This window comes from Alosa pseudoharengus, unplaced genomic scaffold (genome assembly GCF_046254945.1).
Source record: "Alosa pseudoharengus isolate Yale_2024_CS ecotype anadromous, Long Island Sound unplaced genomic scaffold, YU_APseudo_1.1 YU_APseudo_1.1_scf_8, whole genome shotgun sequence".
In the NCBI taxonomy this organism is placed as follows: Eukaryota; Metazoa; Chordata; class Actinopteri; order Clupeiformes; family Clupeidae; genus Alosa; species Alosa pseudoharengus.
In genome coordinates, this window is record NW_027468870.1 from 33,251,211 (window position 1) to 33,272,256 (window position 21,046).

General features: G+C 41.1%; 1 protein-coding gene across 1 annotated transcript; it reads right to left on the bottom strand.

Moving 5' to 3' along the window:
* Positions 1-287: 287 nt before the first annotated feature.
* ca4a (carbonic anhydrase IV a) lies at positions 288-17,806 on the bottom strand. The gene is made up of 9 exons (XM_076274983.1): positions 17,726-17,806; positions 17,531-17,618; positions 4,471-4,515; positions 4,158-4,322; positions 3,601-3,746; positions 2,146-2,238; positions 1,968-2,034; positions 1,709-1,875; positions 288-964 (listed from the first exon to the last, which is right to left on the bottom strand). Exons 1-9 carry the CDS (start codon positions 17,804-17,806, stop codon positions 785-787), a joined length of 1,032 nt encoding a protein of 343 aa, XP_076131098.1. The 3' UTR covers positions 288-784.
* Between the last annotated feature and the right edge of the window lie 3,240 nt (positions 17,807-21,046).

A 21,046-nucleotide genomic window follows, 5' to 3' on the forward strand; every position in this document is an offset into this window, starting at 1 on the left:
ACGGCTCCGTTTAGTGTGTGTGTGTGTGTGTGTGTGTGTGTGTGTGTGTGTGTGTGTGTGTGTGTGTGTGTGTGTGTGTGTGTGTGTACTTCTCTCTCTCTCTCTCTCTCTCTCTCTCTGCATGTGTGTGTCTGTGTGGTTTCTCCCTTGCTTTGTGTGTTACTGTGTGTGTGTGTATGTATGTGTACGTATGTGTTTGTGTGTGTATTTGTGCATCTGCCTCTCTCTCTCTCTGTCTGTTTTTCTCTCTGTCTCTCCCTGTGTGTGTGTGTGTGTGTGTGTATGAGTGAGTGTATGTGTATTTGTGTGTTTGTGCATACTTGGCAGTGTACGAGCGAGGTCATGCATTCTCGTCCCCCTTTTCCCAAATGCCTGGAGCCAGAACTGGAAAGGGTTTAAGAGCGCGCCTATTGATAGCGATGAGCTTTTCACTCCTTCCATTCAAGCCATGCAAAGCCCGTAGGTCTGACATAAGTGAGCGGCAGCTTCTCCTGCACGTGCCCACCTGAACGGTTGGTGTGGTGGGGGTGGGGGTTGGGGGGTGTTATCTAACAGCCACTTGGGCTTCATCTAATTGACTTGTTATTAATCTGCAAGGGGCCTATGGCTTGCAAATCACGCGGAGATGTGCTAATTTTCAGAGGGGGGGGAGGTGGTGGGGTTGTAGTGTTTTTGATTGCTTCACTGGTTTTGGTTACTTGGTTTGGGAGACTCGGTAAGAACTCATTGTGTTCATGCGTGGATACGGTGCGCCCTGGTTGGAACCTCAACCCCCCCCCCCCCCTTAGTTGGGGTGAGACAGGCGGAGGGCCATGACCACAGCACCCACCAGGAGGGTGGCGCTGGACAGAACGGTAGCGCTGCCCGATCGGTACACCAGCCGTCCGTTGAGTGGCTGCACCGGCCGGAATGTGTCGACCATGCTTTTCCCACCGTCGAACTTTAGTCTGGAGAATTCACTGAGCTGTGAGGGGATAAACAGAAGTATTGTTGAGGGGTTGGTAAAGTGTTGAACAGTCAGGTTATAAAACTTTATGTGAGAATTAAAAATACACACAACGATAACAACATCATAATAAAGAATAATGAAAGAAACGTATGATATAATTTGCAAATGATGATCAACTGATGTTAAAATAAATAAAAAATGATATGTGAGCATAATACAAGCAATAAAAGGACACATTAGAAGAAACCCATAAACACTCAACACAATCTGTGATGTATGCAGTTTCATAAAAATAAGTTTTATGAGCAGTTTTAAAAGCTGAAACTGGGGAACAGTCCCAATAAATAACTGCTCCAGAGTCTGGGGGCCATTACCTAAAAACACCTGTCCCCTTTCATTTGAACTCAGACAGTGGAACGACCAAGGGAATGAGATCAGTAAATCTACAGGGCCCATTGACTGTGAGAATCTTAGAGCAGAAAAACACAAGAGACCGGCCTCTCATACAGTCAGGACTCACACCGGCAGGATTGCTTAAACACAATCAGTGTAATGTCTTTGAAATATCTGAACTAACACTGTACTAACCAGTAGGACTTGCGCAGGTGTACGTGCGGGTGGGAAACTTGGTGTGCTGTCTGCCCTAAGAGATATGCTTCATTTATTGTGCATTACTAAGGTCTCCTGCCTGCCCAGGCCGTGCTCTGCTGTTCTGCATGTGATCGCTTTCTTTCTGCTGGTGGTGTGAGTGTGCCGCACCTGGCTCTTGGCAAGGGGGATGGCATGCTCAAACACAGTCCAGACCACAGCCTCTGTACAGCCCGGGGTGGTAAGAGAGCCCAAGTAGCGGTAGTAGCTGGTCATGTTGACCTCGCTGAGGATGAGCTGATGTAGGGAAACGGAATGTGGGAATTCTGCTACGGCATCTGCAGGCAGATGAAAAATGTCAATGTCGTTTCTCTGGCTTGTGATAGACTTTTTTCATTTAGGAGCTGAGTTTAAGTGCATTTATATTCACCTTTGTTAACGACGCTTCCCAGAGTTGATATGAAAGGTTCATAATTTCTATTGACAGCTGTTGACGGCTGGCATAAGAAAAAGAAAAAATGTGTTTATATAACATCCTAAATCCATTAGCTATATCTTATAACGCAAAAGTACTGTATCATATATTTATATTAGTTTTGCAGACTGACCTCGTAGAAGAACCCAAGAACTGCTACACCACTGGGGTCCTTCAGGGCATCACCAAGAGAGCTGTATTTTTCCTTCATGTGAACAATATGCAGCTACAGATACAAACAGGAAGGAGAATCATTAGACACAAATCCAGCACAACTGCGCCGACTATATACCATAGTATCATTGCAGTCAAAGTAGACAAATATGGGACGATTGGATGAGTGTAAGCACTTTGGAGGACTCCATGCCTCTCCTATCTTAGTACAATGAAACGGGACTTTCATACCATCCATTACCGTTGTTAGATTTGACATCTTATTTAAAACATATCCAAGCACGTACTGTAGTGTGCCTCGACTTGGCTTTAACTCAAGGCCGTAGTCATGATGTCAACATTGGGGGGGGACCAAATCTGTGGTGGGGTCTGAGGGCCATGCAAAAAATATAATAAAAAATCACAAACAAGTTGTTACAATGTTTTTTCCAACTTCTGTGCCGTCGCCACATTTGATTCCTACGTTTTGCCTGCATGGATGCGCGATCGAGTGCGCATCTAAATAATATGCAAGATGCAACAACCATTTCTAAGAGGCCTAAACAGGGTAATTCCTGGCATTAGTACTAGCATATGAATGCATTATTTATGTTGTAAGACATGTGAAAGAAATGAATGACACAGGCTTGCACAAATTCATCAATTAAAATAAAACTTTTTACTTTCGCTATCATTGCGAAAATAGGTTATAATATGGAAAATGTTTCAAAGTTCCCTTTGAGTCTGATCGGCTCCAAAAATGTATGGGATTTCCTTAGCCTGTGCTACACCTTTCCAACAAGTTTTGTGAGAATTGTGAGCTTTGATATTGTTGCCAGCCCTACCTCACCGCAGTAGGGTCAGAGAGGGTTAAAGCGGAGCTAGTACAGTAATCAAGGATCTTTGGTAGGGTGCAGCAAATGGAAGCTTTTGATAGCGCACGCCACTAACGAAAAACTAGGGTGACCAGATGTGCTCTTTTTCCAGGACATGTCCTCTTTGAGACCTTACAAATCGTCCAGAATTTTGTTATTCTAGAGCCTCAAATGTGTTTACAGCGAAATTGCATTGCGTTTTTCTCTGTCGTTCACAAATAAGTTCAAAATAGCCTTTTGAGGCAGTGTTTTCTCTTATGTCCTCTTTTTCACAAAAGAGAACACAATCAGGTCACCCTAGAAAAACAGAAAAAAACACCAGGTCAAACCACTCAGGGGTGTAGGCTACTCTGGAACCATCACTAGGTCACTCATTTGTGCGTTATTTTTGTTTGATTACATTTCAGATGGTGGTGGTTGTTGGTTTCCTGTAGAGTTTTTTTTCTTTATTTATTTTTCTATGTCCGTATATTGGGGGGGACATTTTGGTCATATTTGAATATTGGGGGGGACACGTCCCCCTCAATGTCTATGGTGACTACGGCCCTGCTTTAACTCACCTCCATAGGGTACTGCTCCCCATCCACTGTGTGCTCTGACCCCGGCCCGCCATTCTTGCCCCAGTGCAGATGGAACTGGACAGCCTTGTAGACCCCATCCAAGTCTCCTCCACGCACATTTGCCTCATGCTTGATCTCCACCTTCACTGCAGGTGTAAACACAATCAAACCCATGGTGTCATGGTGATGTTATGATGACCTCAGATGTTTTTCAGATGGACTTCTAATGATTTTAAAGATATGAACTTTGAATTGAAGGTGAAAGTCTTGAGTGATGTCTAGAGCTTGACCTTGAGCTGCCCAGCAGGATGTGATGTCACTGCATTATCTAGCAGGACATTCCCATCCTCAAGGTCACCCCTGGCAGTAGTGCTACAGTAAGTTCAAGTTTGTCTTTCCATTAGGCTAGGATGTAGGCTACATAGGTTGCGAAGATCATATATTTTCCAGTGACAACAAAGGGACACACCTCGTGCACACCATATGCATACAGAGATAGGGTGACAGGAGAATTCCAGAGAGTTATCCCAGGATAAAGCAAAGAAAACAGTACTCACCAGAGTGGCCGTTGTTTTTGAGGGTGGGTTTGAAGGCGTGCTCGTAGCCCTTGAACTGGAAGGGCGTGAGGCGTTCATCAGGCAGGGTCTTCTTGGTCACAATGTTAATGGGAGACTGCCTCTGGCGTCCACACTCTGGATTGACCTCATGCCACTCAAGGGGTCCTTCAGGAGTAACAAATATAGCCTAGGGTTAGTTGGACTAAACAGGTGGGAGCATACAGAGTAGGTAATTGGATTTGTGTTTGTGTTCAATTTCTAATAACTTGCAAAAGTCCTATTTCTAAATACAAACTAGGACAGCTGAACTCACCCTTACAATGCGTCTCACAAGGTGATTGACTTTGGTAGCACCAATCTTGAGAGAGAGAAAAACACAAGTCTATTAATATACAGTAAGGGATTCAATACAATCTCAATCTATCATTGACAATCAGAGCTGTTGGATTTCCAGGATCTTGGTCATGCTGTCTCATGAATCATCTTTTCATTAACAGCTTAAAATTATATGAGAATTTGACAGCTATTGAAGTTTAACAGAATGCTTTCCCAAAATCCTCTTTAAAGAATGTAAGTCACTGATGACACTGATGACGTATCCAATTGGGTTTGGAACAACATGAGGCTCCAAGCCAAAATTGCAGCATGAAGAACAACAACAGTGAAGAACACATCCATTGAAAAGTTCCTAAAACAAATTTACAATGGGTTATCTGATAGTTCTAATTAATCATCTTTTAATTTGCACGTGGCTCAAAAATGAGATTTCATATGAGAATTTGACAGCTATTCAAAATCTGAGATTTTTTTGTTGGCAAGTCATTGATGATATTGATGACTTGTTCAATTGGGTTTAGAACAACATGAAGCCAAAAATGCAACATAGAACAGATATGAAGAACACACCCACCCAAACGTTCCTAAAATTACTCTCCCACAACTATCACAGGGTTTATCTAGTTACAATGACTGAATGACAATAATCATACTCAATACTTGTCAAAGAAAAACAATTAAAACAATTGAATTTGGGAAAACACATTTCCGGGACATAGGAAGGACTCTTGACTTATTTCCGCTGGAAGTTTAACCACTTTTGTTATTATTTATTTTAGATTTCAATCATATTTTTCAAATATGTAATCAATATTTATTTTGTTTCCCCTTTTGCAAACAAGGAATTGTTTCCACTTTGCCCAAAAGTCAACTGTTATCCCCGGCCATACAAAGTGCCCAAATACACAGGAATTCATCCCATTGTTTTAGCATCTCACGCAAGACACACAAGTTGTGGGCAGTGACTTTATCTTACTGCGTTATCTCAATGTATACAGAGCTCAACCCTCTTCTACTCTAGGGGTCGCATTCCGATGGTTTGTTTGCGTGTGTTAATATTTCACAAAGTTCCAAATTTCACTTTTTTTTTGCACCAACATTCCTATCTCAGAAAAAGACTATTTATGAAAAACATATGCCATTGAAAAAGAGGGGTAGAGCACCCCCCTCACACATACACACACACACATTTTAGTAGCAGACACAAGCTTAGAATTTCCTCTGGTGTCATGGCATAGGTAAGTCCTATGAATTATATATATATATATATATATATATATATATATATATATATAAGGTGCTATGGTAGCGTGTGTGCAATGTAGTGCAAAAGTGAACAGCGTAGTTCAATAATTTTGCTTGTTGTTAAATATGCCTATGGAGGGACAAGAATGACATGAAACAAACTTAAACTTACTGTGTTTTCCCTCTGTGAAGCTATATAATCTGCACAAAACCTATACCTGACCTGCCATTCTTTTCACAATAGACAGGCAGACAGACAGACAGAGAGCCCAGAGGAGCCACTCCTACCATAGTGTGCGGTATATGAAATCCGTTATGCTATGTCCTCAACAAGATGGGGATATATGGGTGTGTGAAGGCGTTTACAAAAGTTTATCCTTGGCCTTATCCATCCTCAACCGTTTTTCAGCCTCTTTGGTCACATACCTTAAGAAGTTTCTAGATTTGCTATCACATCTGAATGCATCCTCACATATGAGATGTCCCTAAACGCTACCCAACCAACCAACCAACCAACCAACTGATTCAAATGAAATATTGAGACTTATCTCTTACCCAACACTGATGGCATTTCTGTTAGAAGTATATTGTTAGAAAAATAGCATTTCAATGCAATGGGAATGAGCCAGTTAGTTGGAAAATTGTCAAATTTGTTCCCTATTCACTCCGTGACATTATTCAGTTATTCACTGTCGCTATCCGCTAAAGCTGTTTCACTTTGATCTCTAGCTGCACCGCGAGCAAAGTAACACTGAACAATGGGTCTCAATAGTACAGAGCGAAATCCCACGAGGAACCATTTGAATGACCAAGAAGTAGGAAACCGACAAAGAAAAGCAAAGGAAAAAGATAAGAAAATAAACATTCTTATCTGCACTTCGTCTAGTTCAGAAAATAATTATAGACGGTCTCTGTGAGGTAGAGCTCTCCCTTAGCTCAATTCAGAGGGATCAAGGCTTTCGCGCTCCTGCACGTGTTTAAACAAAAATATACATTACATACAATAAGCTAAACTGGGGCCAGCAGACAAAACAAGTCTGGCTATATACATTGATCGTGTGCGTTATATAGCAAGAAGAGAATGGCTACCTATACCCGCCAGACACGTTAGTTTTGGGAGTCATCATTATGCCATATTTCTCTCCTTGCGCTCTTGTAGCCATATGAGAATCTAGTCGATATTGTGGAGAGATTTGTTATCACTGCGACATTATATACCCTTGTGGTCGCAAGAAAGTGACAGTGCAGTTAGCGCGTATTTTGTCTATGAATTTAGGGATAGTGACTGCAGGGGTGCCGAGTGACTGTTGCGTGCCTATTCATTGCGTCTACCTATGTAACCGAAATATCTCAGTTTTGTTCAGGAACGAGATCACACATATATAAGAAAAGGGAACAAATCTCCTTTCAAAACTTTTGTAATTTCACTTGTCGCTGTTGTCACAACAGCCGCAGGGAACTGGAGTAAACGTTTTTTTTTTGTACCGCAGCAAATCAATAATGGCTGAATAAATGCAACAATGAATGGATGTGACTTGTGTCCGCTGCCAGTGTTCATTTCACCGGCGCCGTTATCACGCTGCGCTATGGAGTAAGCTAGGTTCCTGCGCTCCGCTGTTGCCAACACGCAAATCTGTCTCATTGGCTCGTACAGAAATCCACCAAAAGAGGGAGTGCAGGTGCACAGCGGGGAATGAATGAACACGAATTCAAGTCATTATATGATTCGAGTGGAGAGCAATGGGAAATCGGTATAGTGTTCTATAAAATATTGTATTGTTCTTAGATGAAGCATCTATTATTATTTTAAAATGTTTGGGATCGAATTTTCCTTTCTTTGACTGATATGACACAGCATGTTTATTGTGACATTTAGGTGTCCTTGGAAACAAGTGACGTGGGGAATATATGTCTCATTAGATCAACATTGCTAATATTCTTGACGTCTTGGACTGGGAGAAATGCATGTGAATTCTGACTATTAGAGGTGGCTAAAATACGAGCGTTACAACATTTTCCACGATAGAGATGGTACCAGGACTTTAGGTACTTCATAAGGTGTTTATGTTCAGGGGTCTAATAACATGTAGCCTAAGACATTGTGATACATGTTACTAAGCTCTGAAGTGGCATAGGCTATTCTGCTATTTCATCCAGTCGTAACTGCAAAATAAGAAAATACTGCGTAGGTATATCCCTGCCTATGTAGCCTATCTAGTCTCTGCGTCAGATATCACGTTCATCGACTGTTGACATTCTGTCGATGCAAGTTTGGAGATATAGCCTACATTTGATAAAGACATGTATTTCAAAAGTATAAAAGCATTTCTTTAGTTTTTGTGTGCATTTGCACATTATGAAATATACAATTGAATGTCTACAAAACACTTCAGAAAGAAGCCTTTAATCAGCTAACAGGTTTCAATTTGACTGTAATCATAGAACAATAGAGAATGGGAAATCTTAATGGTTCAATTAATTAAAATACTAATGTGAAGATTGCAAACTATTGACACTGCTCATAAGTAGCCACAAACGAATCTGCTTTGAAATGTCATATTCCTTGATAACTATAGCATAAATGTTAATGAATACATACAGACACATCTGTGAGATGTTGATATAAATATATGCAATAAACTTACCTCCACCATAGCTCATTTCAAAAAAGAATGCCATGAAAAAAGATGAAATTAGGGACTGCATCTTGAATTCCCTTCTTCACCAAACAAGGCAACAGTAGGCTATGGGTTGTGTATAGAATGTGATCACTTTTTCAAGGGGGTCTAATACTTATCTATCAGGACAGGGAAGAAAGGGTGGCCCCTCCCCCTAGAAACGCACCTCAAATACTCATCACCACCCATAGCGTCCTTTCAAAGCTGTCAAATGCCCGCTGTGCTCAGAGATTTTATGATAACATTTTGATTACGCATGAATTTATAGCATACACAATTTGAGACGTTGTCCTTATTGAATAATAGTTTAGAAGTGTAGGAGTTCCTAGTGCTTTGCATAGAACAGGTTACCTTTCTAATACCACATGCACCCCTGAGGTAAATACAAAGAATAACGGTCCTTCTTGCCTAATAACCTATAATATTTTGAAAACTGAATGGTCACTTCTCATTCATTCGGTAACAGACATTCTTTCAATCTGCAATCCATCACTCAGCTCACACATAAATCTACACTAACTCTCTCTCTCTCTCTCAAACATATGTGTGCGCGCGCGCACGAACACACGCACGCACACACACGCATCAGCATGTAGACTTAGACTGAAAGCTCACATTTGTTGCTATTTTGACTCCAAAAGTAACAGTTAAATGTCCACGGTGACTGAGTCAAACATCTGCTCTCTAAAAATGACCAAAGACGTTTTCTTCCCAATAATCCATAGGCTACCTTATGAACGATGTGTCCCATCATAACGCATCACAGTAATATGAAAAGATAACCAGTACGAAAGATAAATAATACTATTCCATGTTGTTGAACCAAATATTGCCATTTAAATGACTTTTCACTTGCACTTCTTTGGTAGTTTCATTGAAAACATAAACATTAAACCATCGGATATTAAACCTTATGGAACTATAAAATCAACATTTCTAAATACTTTTATATCCATTCAACAACATCTAAAATGTCTACCTCAATAGGCCTATAGGCCATAGCTGTGATTGTAATACAAAATAGGCTAGTTCATTTTACCCTATTATTTGTTCCCTAAAAGTAAAACTTCCTCCTTTAACAGCACTTCCTGTTACCTAATATGATGTAAGAGTGGACGTGCAGACTGCTTGTCGCAAACCGCTGCTTTATTCACGCATATACACAACCAATTACAAAGGGTATTAAACTATGGTAAGAACTCCACCCAGGTGTACGGCCCAGTTACTTCTTCAAAGACACGTTCAACCCTGGCCCTGAACCCTGCAGCACATTCAGACGAGAGATGTTTCCATTTGCATGTGGGTGACATCTACTGGACATCGCCAAACATTACAGAATCAAAGCCGTGCCATGTAGGCTATTGGGAGAGGTCAGAATCTATTCAAGAAAAAGCAGGGGAACACGCCGCTGTCACACTCTCACACTCTTACTTTGACGCTCTCAACACACTCGAGTTCATCCTTTGCACAATCCCCTTACAATTTAAATTGGTCAGATAATATCACAAATTACAATACCTGAGTTTACATGGGTCAGACGACTCATTTCATTGTTTAGTACTTGCATAAAGAACGCTAAACGGATCCCCGTGAAGGGCTACCACTCGACACAGAGATGATTTAGCCTCTCCTCTGGGATCAAAGGGGACTCTCCAGTTACAGAATACTAACTTGGATCAAAGGGATGAAGCAAACTCTTCAACCCAGGAGGCCATTGGTCATTTTTCTGGGGGTGACATTTACACACCCTATAAATGACCTCTTGGCATGCCTTGTGCACAATCTGTTGATATCAAGACTGGGTGCACATGACCACCGTATGGGTTGAAAATATATCCTCTGAGTTTATTGTTGTTGTTATATATTGATATTACTAATCTCGTTTGGCATGCATGTACTGTATGTGTGTGTGTGTGTGGCTTTCAATATTCAATAATACATAAACTATACCTATATCATTAGCTATCTGTGTCCAAGGATGCAGTGTGACTTTTTAGGAGGGATTAATGCTCTGAGTAAAGTTCTTGTGTAACAAGGAATAATCTTATAGAAGTACAGGTAGTGAACTTAAAGGCTAAAAGTGAATCTATTTTTTAGCTTAGTGAATTTTTTTCCCCGTTGTTGTTGTCAGAGGGGCCTGGCATAAAAAGTTTGGTAATCAACCACTACACTATTGCAGAGGTGGACGAAGTACACAATTCCTTTACTTAAGTGAAAGTATCAACACACCTTATCAAATTATTACTCCAATGCAAGTGGAAGTTGCTAAATCACATTTTTACTGAAGTTGAAGTACAGAAGTACTTGCTTTTGAAAATACTTAAGTATTCAGAAGTACAAGTTGTTCTTTTTAATGTAATGGCCTTTAGTTCCTTACATCCAACAAAAATCATTTTACCTATTTCCATAACTTTGCAACTGTTCAAATGGATGCAATAATATAATTTAAATCATTATTCATTCTCTATTAACAAATCTAAAAAATTTCACTGCCGCATATAAAACCAGATAACTGAATTATGAGTAGATGATTTATTGTTTAATTGCTAACAGGTTGCTGCACAGGGGTTCTCTCAGGCTATTCTGATGGATGTTCTGATGAAGAATCTTGTCACTATTTAGCCAATTCAGCCAAGTTCAAATTGGACTATTGAAAAATACTTCATGCTCATATTTCAAATGTAGTGGAGTCAAAAGAACAGTATTTGCCTTTCAAATGTAGTGGAGTAAAAAAATATTATTAATAATATTAATATTAATACTCAAGTAAAGTATAGCTACAGCTACAGCTAATCCAGTAAATGTACTTAGTTACTGTCCACCCCTGCACTATGGTGAGGCACAAGGATGCCATGTCCTCAAGGATAACAGTTCAGTAATTAAAGGTGCAGTCAGCAATCGTACACAATTTGAAAATTTTTTGTCACATTCAGCAGACATCTTCTCACAATCCGTTAGCTGCCCATCCTGTGAGCATACTATAAGAAAACAGTCTCTGTAGGCAGCTCAGGCTCCAAGAACTGCCTGTCCCTCAAACAAAAACGAAACACTGTGTGGAATTTCTGGGAATAGTGAGGGATGGATGGAGGGATGAGCTATCTCTCTGGTGTGTTTTGTTTGGTCCTTGGTTAACATATAATGTATGTTATTTTGGACAAAAGCATCTGCTAAGATGTTTAAATCTAAACATGAACATAAACAAACACAATGTCATGCGCATTCACTGACTTTGCCTTTAATCAGTAGAAATGCATGCTTAGTTTAGTCCGTTGTCATGCATAGCCTACTGTACATAGAGCCTACTGTATCCTCCTGCATCCCACTCCTTGATTGCTGGTCTGGTCTGTTCAAGATGTGTACAGGCCTTGAAGTCTCATAATAACTGCAGTAATATTAACGCTTATAAAACCATACATGCATCCTTTAAGTCATAGAAAAACACCACATATTCCCTCCTTTGAGGCTAAACTAGCCTCACTCTACAGCAAGCATAAATGACATGTCGTGACCTAAGGCATTTTTTTTCATCCAGGCACGCGTGAGCATTTACTAGGGAACATTGTGTATGGGTAGCACCCTTCATAAGTGATGAGTATACAAATTTTCATTAGAGTAAATGTAAATGTAAAAAAAATATATAAAATGTAAAATGTAATGTATCACTACCTAATCTGATTAAATGATGACTATGCACTAGTACTATCAAATATGTGTAATACTGCTAAATGTGGTCACCGGTCACAAGTGTACGCCACACTATGGAGCCGGGCCTTCAGCCCCTGCCATAGGTTGCCCCTGCTGACCAAAATAGGGTCTTACCCGTCCTTGGGCACTGCCTGAGCCACAAACTCCGCCACGCCTTTTCGGCGGGCCGGGGCCATCAAGCATTTCAAGCAAGCATTACTATCCAACTCTTCTGAATGGTCTTGCAGGTGAGGGCTAATCCTTTCATCTACACGTAATGAGTATTTGTTAGAAATACGTCAACATCCCTTTTACCTCTCTCTTGTCGCACTATGCTCTTTTGAGGCGACTATTCGTATCAGGTCACAGCCCATGACTTCTATCCTTTTTTCTCTGTCACCTGGGCGTGCAGGTACATGTCTTGTGAGTTACCTATCAATATTGTGTGTGTGTGTGTGTGTGTGTACAGACATAGCATCTATTTATTATTGTCGTGTATAGGTGTGGGCGCCTCGCAGGTCCCCACCCTATTCTTACCAAACCGGTGGCCGGAGGGCCAGATAAGTCTGGAGCCCCTCCAACACTATTTGATTCTCATGTCCGTGTTTGTCCAGGTACATTTCTTCATACTCATTTTCCACGACCATACATTTTTTGGCCACAGTCTTGGAGCAGATTTTTCCGCAGCATTGGGTAAAACAGCAGAACAGTCCTACCACCAGGGCAGCTCCAAGCAGTATCTTTCCAAAAAACGCTACAATTTGTGCCCCCTGTGACCCAAAAGTGTTCTTCAGCCACTGAGTTTACTGGTCTAAAAATTTCTGACACGTCACCTACGTCGAACGTCAGTCCTTTTCCAGAAATTTGTGGGCTTCTTTGTTCAAATCCTAGATCTGTTCATTGCATTTGTGCAATCCTCCATATCTTCATCTGCTCCAGGGATGTATGTGCAGCATGACTCTGTCCCTACAACTGCACACACTCCCCCTTCTTTGGCCACTAACCAGTCCAGTTTTATTCAGTCTGCGGTCCAATGCTGTCCACTTCAACTCAGCGGAACGTGAAATCCTTTGGCTGACGTTGTCAGCAGGATTCAATGAAGTCCTCTGTAACGGCTGCTCTGTCACTAGGAAGGTCAAAGGACCAGGGGCCTCATTTATAAAGCGTTCTTACGCACAGATTTGATCTTAGACCGTGCGTACGCTCAAATCCATGCCAACGCTCAGATTTATAAAAACCGTCTTTGACGTGGAAAAGTGCTTATCTCCAAGTCAGGTTCAAACTTGACGTACGACCATTTCCTTGTGGTAATGCCTGGGTACTGCAAGTAATCTGAGGTCCAAGTGCGATGCATTTTCAAAATTCCAAGACCAACGATCTTATGTCTTTCTTTGCCATATGCATGATCAATATCAGAAGATTTTTAAAGACGTTTTTGGACGCAGCTTAATGTTTCATGGTTTGGCATAAAACTGCTAATGAAAACTATAGCCCACTTAAGAAAGTGAAAATACGTATAGCTTACTTATTTCACAATATCTAAAAAAAAAACACCAAGACCTACGATAGAATAATTGAAACATTCTTACAGGTGATCTAGTATATTTAGTGTTCTCACCAATCTAATATTGACCATCAAATGTCCAATTGCCCTCGTTTAGGAGAGGAAGGCATTCAAAAAGGCATTCGAACAGTTTGATAATGTTGGAGGTTATTGTGCAGTATTGGGAATATAGGATAGTATTTGATCATACAGTTTTCAATGTTAAAAGTGAATAAACTTTTTTGAGAGGTGGATAAACTCTAATAAGAGGTGGGTAGGCCTAAACTCTATTTCTGAAATATCAGAGGTGGATAAACTGCGTTTACTCGCGTTTAGCCTCCACTACATCCTAATTTGCGCTCATAGGCCTATTCCCGGCTTCGTAACAGAACGGTATTATTTGACTGTAAGCTATACAATGTAGGCTATAGATATTTTATATCATATATAGCCTACACAACCAAGGGACGGAAGTTATCCTCTGAAAGCAGGGCATCTTCATATTTAGTGTTGCGTAAAGATTTAGTGTTGCGTAAAGAGGTGCAGAGCGCGCACTTGTTTGCTTTTTTTGACTGGCAGTGCCCAAGATCAGTTGACAATACGTGAGTTGAATAATGTAGGATAAAATATAAAGGTAAGCCTAAAGCAAACAATAAAGGACAATGTTTAAGCCATTGGACATTATTGAAAGAAAATGATAGCAAAGATATGCAGAATGAATGAAAAATGACCGGCGAACTAGGCTACTTTTTCAGCAAAAACATAGCCTACCCTAAAAGAAACGTTAAGCCTACATGACATATCACGCTTATAATTTAGTCCTCTGTTTTGTAGGCTAAATCAGCATATTACCCTGGGTCATATTGGAAACGTACAGTAGCCTACTGTACCATAACGTACAGGATTATATAGGCCTAGAGGTCTTTCCTTAAGCTAGGCCAACCCATTTTTTTTTCTACAAAGTAGGCCTAAACATACGAAATGTTGATTATTCACATTACTGCAAGCAAAAGGAATGAAAGCGAGCAGAGGACAATGGACATGGATGCATACGATCTCTTTCCAGAAAGCTTTGCTGGAAAAAACATAATTAGGTAAGCTATTCGAACTGACGCATATAGGCTAGTTAACATCAGATGGCATAGGCTAGGCCTATACAATGTTTTCAATATATAATTTTACATAAGCTACAGCTTTTAGGCCATTGATTTCATTAAAACATATGCTAATGATATTGATGAGGGGGTGTTTACAAGGCGGAGACCTAAAACCCCAGGGGCCTCGTTTATAAAAGGGTTGCGTATAAACCATCCTTCATTTGATCTTAGATAATTTCTGAAATGATCGTACGTGTGATTCAGAGAAAACGAACGTACGCACAAAAAAACGTGCGTACGCCACCCTTCCAGATGTGCCCATTATAAATCACAAATGAACGTCAACTTGTGCGCAGACGGATGGTTTTAGGTCTCCGCCTTGTAACACCCCCTCATCAATATCATTAGCATGTTTTAATGAAATCAATGGCCTAAAAACTGTAGCTTATGTAAAATTATATATTGAAAACATTGTATAGGCCTAGCCTATGCCATCTGATGTTAACTATATGCGTCAGTTCGAATAGCTTAACTAATTATGTTTTTTCCAGCAAAGCTTTCTGGAAAGAGATCGTATGCATCCATGTCCATTGTCCTCTGCTCGCTTCCATTCCTTTTGCTTGCAGTAATGTGAATAATCAACATTTCGTATGTTTAGGCCTACTTTGTAGAAAAAAAATGGGTAGGCCTAGCTTATGAAGGAAAGACCTCTAGGCCTATATAATCCTGTACGTTATGGTACAGTAGGCTACTGTACGTTTCCAACATGACCCAGGGTAATATGCTGATTTAGCCTACAAAACAGAGGACTAAATTATAAGCGTTATATGTCATGTAGGCTTAATGTTTCTTTTAGGGTAGGCTATGTTTTTGCTGAAAAAGTAGCCTAGTTCGCCGTTCATTTTTCATTCATTCTGCATATCTTTGCTATCATTTTCTTTCAATAATGTCCAATGGCTTAAACATTGTCCTTTATTGTTTGCTTTAGGCTTACCTTTATATTTTATCCTACATTATTCAACTCACGTATTGTCATCTGATCTTGGGCACTGCCAGTCAAAAAAAGCTAACAGGTGCGCGCTCTGCACTACGCAACACTAAATATGAAGATGCCCTGCTTTCAGAGGATAACTTCCGTCCCTGGTTGTGTAGGCTATATATGATATAAAATATCTATAGCCTACATTGTATACAGTCAAATATTACCTTTCTGTTACGAAGCTGGGAATAGGCCTATGAGCGCAAATAAGGATGTAGTGGAGGCTAAACGCGAATAAACGCAGTTTATCCACCTGAAATTTCAGAAATAGAGTTTAGGCCTACCCACCTCTTATTAGAGTTTATCCACCTCTCAAAAAAGTTTATTCACTTTTAACATTGGAATTTTGAAAATGCATCGCACTTAGACCTCAGATTACTTGCAGTACCCCGGCATTACCACAAGGAAATGGTCGTACGTCAAGTTTGAACCTGACGTGGAGATAAGCACTTTTCCACGTCAAAGACGGTTTTTATAAATCTGAACGTTGGCATGGATTTGAGCGTACGCACGGTCTAAGATCAAATCTGTGCGTAAGAACGCTTTATAAATTAAATAATTGAATCAAATTAATAAAAAAAAGTTTATCTCCAGCGAATGCGAGGTAGAAGTGTGTATCCAACGAAATGGCAAGAATCTTTTATCATCTGTAATTAATAACAAAAAAACAGTAGTGGCAGAGCTTAGCAGTGGCTAGCTATAGGGTCAGAGACCGTGGCAGAATTATTGGTCAGTCTGCAAGTAGGTGACAGGTTTTGCATAACTGGGTTTGATGCATTTGAACCATTACAACACAACTGCATTAATTAAAAAAAAAAAAAAACATTAAATCAATCGTGTCCAAGTAGGCTACCACGCATCGCGCACTCGAGGTGGAGTTGATCCAGGCCACATCGCCACAACATTACGATTTCTGGATCATATTCCTATATTTGCACACAAGTGTGACAACAATAATGCGAATGCTACTCGAGGAATGTCAAAGTATCCTATGCAGTCAATCACACTAAGGGAAATAGCTTATATTCGCGCTTATTAGTCAGCCTATCTATTCACATGCATGATCCTGTCCCATACAGTGTATGTATTTCTTTTAAAATGAAAACTATCGAAGAGGGTGAACATGAGATGAGGGAACATGAGATGAGGGAAAACACTCGGCAAATGTTAAGGCATGGACAAATGCGTGACGCCGACCCCATTTATCACAGGTTTTGTGGAAAGCTCTTCAAAATCTGAAATGTTTGATAAGCCAGTCATCGACAATCGCTTAACCAAATATCGGAGCTGCAGGCTATGTTTCACATTCCCTTTTAATTCTTATCCTCTAATAAGTCTACAGTTGTCATTATAGATAGGTTGTTGCATAACTTAGTAGAATTTGCGCATGTTGCGTGTCCAAATATAGAAACATAGCCCTACTTTCGAAGTGTTATCATTTTTAATAACCCACGTCTCACAATATGTGCAAATAGGCCTAGACTCGCGATCAACTAATGTTGTTGCGTTGCATTGCCTCTAAGTGTCGCCAACTGACGATACACATTGGAAATGTGCGTACGCCAGACATGAAGTTTGCGTGGAGGACCGCACATTCTCACGTTCAAGTCAGTCTTCGTACATCCGGACGTGTGCGTGAGAAGTGGCGTACGCAGCATTTTTGTGCGTACGCAAGCTTTGTACATGAGGCCCCTGGCTGCAGAGATGGCTGGAGGGCTGTCTCTCGGGGCAGCTGTCATGGTCTCGGATACCTGGGGATTTGGAAGTGGCCTCAGTGCTGGGTGGAAGTGTCCACCTCCTCCCGCTTGGGCCTGGCTCAACCCCCATCATCAACAGCACCTGCAGAAACAGATAGGGGAGAGAAAACACCATGCCCCCTAGGCACATCACGCCTAGAGCCAGTATCGGAGACGGCAGTATCCTCCTTGCCGTACCCCTACTCGTACTTGATTCTCCCCTGGATTCCCCACCACCATCATTCTCCCCAGGGGAGTCTGGTGGGGGTCCTGGCAGTCCTTGGTTCCCATCATCGTCTGGCTCCTCCGTGACACCGCACTGAATGGGCCCTTCTTCGGTCCTCCTCTCCAATCTCCTTTTTTTCTTCTTCTGCTAATGGAAAATTGCCCTGTGAAACTTAAGAAAGTTATTTAACATAACTGTTCACTCCTGCTGTAAAATTTCTAACGAAGGTCTCCGATCGTCACTAATTCGGGGAGTAGGTATCGTTCTTCCAGTCACCATTTCATGCGGCTTAAGGTGCGTGATGCGATTCTTTTCATAACGCATTTTCATCAATGCTATTGACAACACACCTACCCATTTTAGATTGGGCAAATTTGGATCTGCATTCGAGCTCTGGCAGATCTTCAAAATTATGTTTTTTAACGTGCCGTTTGCAATTTTTTCTCCATGTATTAGCCGTGAAGCTTTGCCATTGTCACTGCTAATTATTTCTGGAATTCTGAATCTGGGGATCACTTCTCTTGATAGAAAGCAAATCACATTTTTTTTCACCCACCTTAAGTATCGACATGCTATCACTAAAACATGTTTGTACGAATTGACTATTTTCCCCATGTCAATGTAATCCATTACTAGATGTTTAAATGGACCTTCTGGGAGTGGGATGTGTCCCAGGGGTCTTGGCCCTATGCCTATTTGTATGCCTTTTCTTGTGTTGCTTATTGCACAAATGTGACAATTTCTCAACACATGAGCAATGCGATCCTGAAGTGATGGTGCCCAAAATCCTCTGTCAAGAATCTGCTGCCTAACCTTCCCCCTTTGCACAAGTGATCCACACTATGTGCATGATAATAATGAGATCAACCTGCTGATTCGGGACCACCATCCTGCCGTCATGGTCCCCCCCTCCCCCTTTGACACACCCCATTGTGCCCAGAAGACGTTTTCACTATCAGGGGCAAGTTCTGTGCCTCCTTTATGTCATTAAGCCCGAGTTGGGGGTCGATTATGACAACTCTGACTCCTCCACCATCTGGTAAGTCTGTTATAGCTGGGACCCGTATAACTATTGGGTCTGGGTCTGTTAGCAGCTGGTCCAGTACAAATTGCTGGCAGCCAATTGAAGAGCCCTATAGTACATGGCATGCCATCTAAAATGGACCTGCTGCGCAACACTGTATGTGGTTCGTTCTCCTGAGGGGGTTTTGGGACTGTTAAGCCTTCTTGCCTATAGGGCAGTACATTACAGGCTGGTAAGGAAAGCTGGCTCTGTAGTGGGAGCTGAACTGGAGTGCATCACTTCAATATCTGACAAAAGGACCCTGAACAAACTGATCAACATCTTGGACAATGAGTGTCACCCACTCCACAGCACTATTGTTAAGCAGAAGAGCCTGATCAGCTGGAGGCTTCGCTCACTGCCTTGCACAACAGACAGACTGAGGAAGTCATTTGTCCCCAGGGCCATTGAACTGTTCAATGCTTCACTTAAGGGAAGAGGAGAGATAGACTTCTCTGCATAGTCTGTCTGCCTCTTCAACCCCTCCATGTTTGGATACTGTCTGTTCACTAGCCACTTTTTACCACTGTCTTTCTGCCTCACTGTTTGCGTGCTATATTAGCACATTAGCACATATGCATAATAACCTCTCCCTCCATGCCACAGCCGAACTGTGGCCACACTTATACCTTTTCTTAAAATAGTTATATATATAGATATATAGACTTTATTCTTGCACTGTTGGACTTACTCATTTGCACTATCACCATGACCACTATCACCATTGCACTATCACCATAAGCGCTTTCAGATATAACCTCCGGAGTACATGCGGAGGTTTGTCAAACGGAGGTCCTACCCTTCGGATGATTCAGATATGATGCTAACCTGCGGACCTAATACTGACCTTATACGGACGTATGTGTGAACGACATACACGCACATTACAGATCTCCGTGTGGTTGTCGAGTGAGGGGTGGGGGCTTATAGAGTTCACGAGCTGCGAGATATGACGCAGAATATATGCGGCCGCTGCCTGTCACAGCTGCTTTTTGTTTAAAAAGTGTAGCCTATGCATTATAGGCTAAAGAAGAGAAATCTATTGTGCGTAGGCTAATACTTGAAGTAGGATAGTCACGTAAGTGCGCACATACAGTATTTGTATGTGTGCTTCGAATAAACACATTTATCTGTTTTCAACGTTATGTACCAGAATCTGGTTTGCGTTGGAGAGAGAGAGCATGCACACACTTTAAGGTAGGCTACCAGCCAATTCAGTAGGCTAACTCAAGACTTCAAGGCCATCATACAACGTTTTTAAGCAACAAACAAAATACTAACATAACAGTGAAGTTTTTTCATGGTTTATTTCTCCCCTAGCATGACATGATTTGAATTTAGACAGCTACGCCATTTCAGTGCGGTGTATGAGTAGGCCTAAGAGCGAGAAGTTTTATAATGCCCTTGCCACTCCGACTCATCAATAAAAACTGCGCGCACACACACCAGACCACTTCACTTTACATCATTAAACTATTTCAGTATATTGCTTTTCTGATTGTCAAAACCACACCTAACTTATGGCGTCTCCACTCCACAGCAAAAGTGTCCTAACCACGTTACAGCTGTTTCTATCTATGGCCTATTCTATAATGGCCTATGCTTCCTAATATGTTGCTGGAAAACAGAAATATGTGTGTTATTATGTATTTATTTATTTATTATTATATCTGCAGCACCAGCTGATTTTAACTCTGTTGAAGAGGATATATTTAGAACTTGTCATTATTTCAATACATTTGACAATTTTTAGCCTAGTGACAATTTATGTTGTGCAATACCCCTAGCTTATACCTTATATAGCTTAGGAAAGCTAACAGCTTTCTATTAGGATCTAGTTTGTTAACTACTACAGTTGGGTCGCGATAGTCTGTCATTTTTAAAAAGTGGGTCCCCAGAAAAAAAGTTTGAGAAACACTGAGCTAAGCTGTCATGGAACTCGAGATGACATGTCTACTGATAGGCAACAGGTCTCACCAACACAAAATTCTAATTGCAAAAGATGCATCCTACCTCATCTGTTGTACTGTAGTTATTCGAAATTGGGCTTTTCACAATCCAACGATCCAAAGTGCGAATTAGTTGGTGATGGTCTATGAAAACTGCCAGTAGGCTATGCATGCTACACGGAGGGCTGACAGGGCTGTGCATGGCCTAATAAGACAAGACATAACCCACGATCGCCATGGTTTCGTTGTCAATTCGTGTTTGTGGTAATAATGACAGCAACAATAAAACCATC

Bases quoted from the DNA above. Each gene is read 5' to 3' on its own strand.
- ca4a (XM_076274983.1), bottom strand. From the start codon at position 17,806: ATGGGAACCAAGGACTGCCAGGACCCCCACCAGACTCCCCTGGGGAGA. The intron at 3,747-4,157 runs GTGAGTACTGTT...TTACACCTGCAG, and splicing joins CAAAAACAACGGCCACTCTG to TGAAGGTGGAGATCAAGCAT. The intron at 1,876-1,967 runs GTGAATATAAAT...ATCTGCCTGCAG, and splicing joins GGGAAGCGTCGTTAACAAAG to ATGCCGTAGCAGAATTCCCA.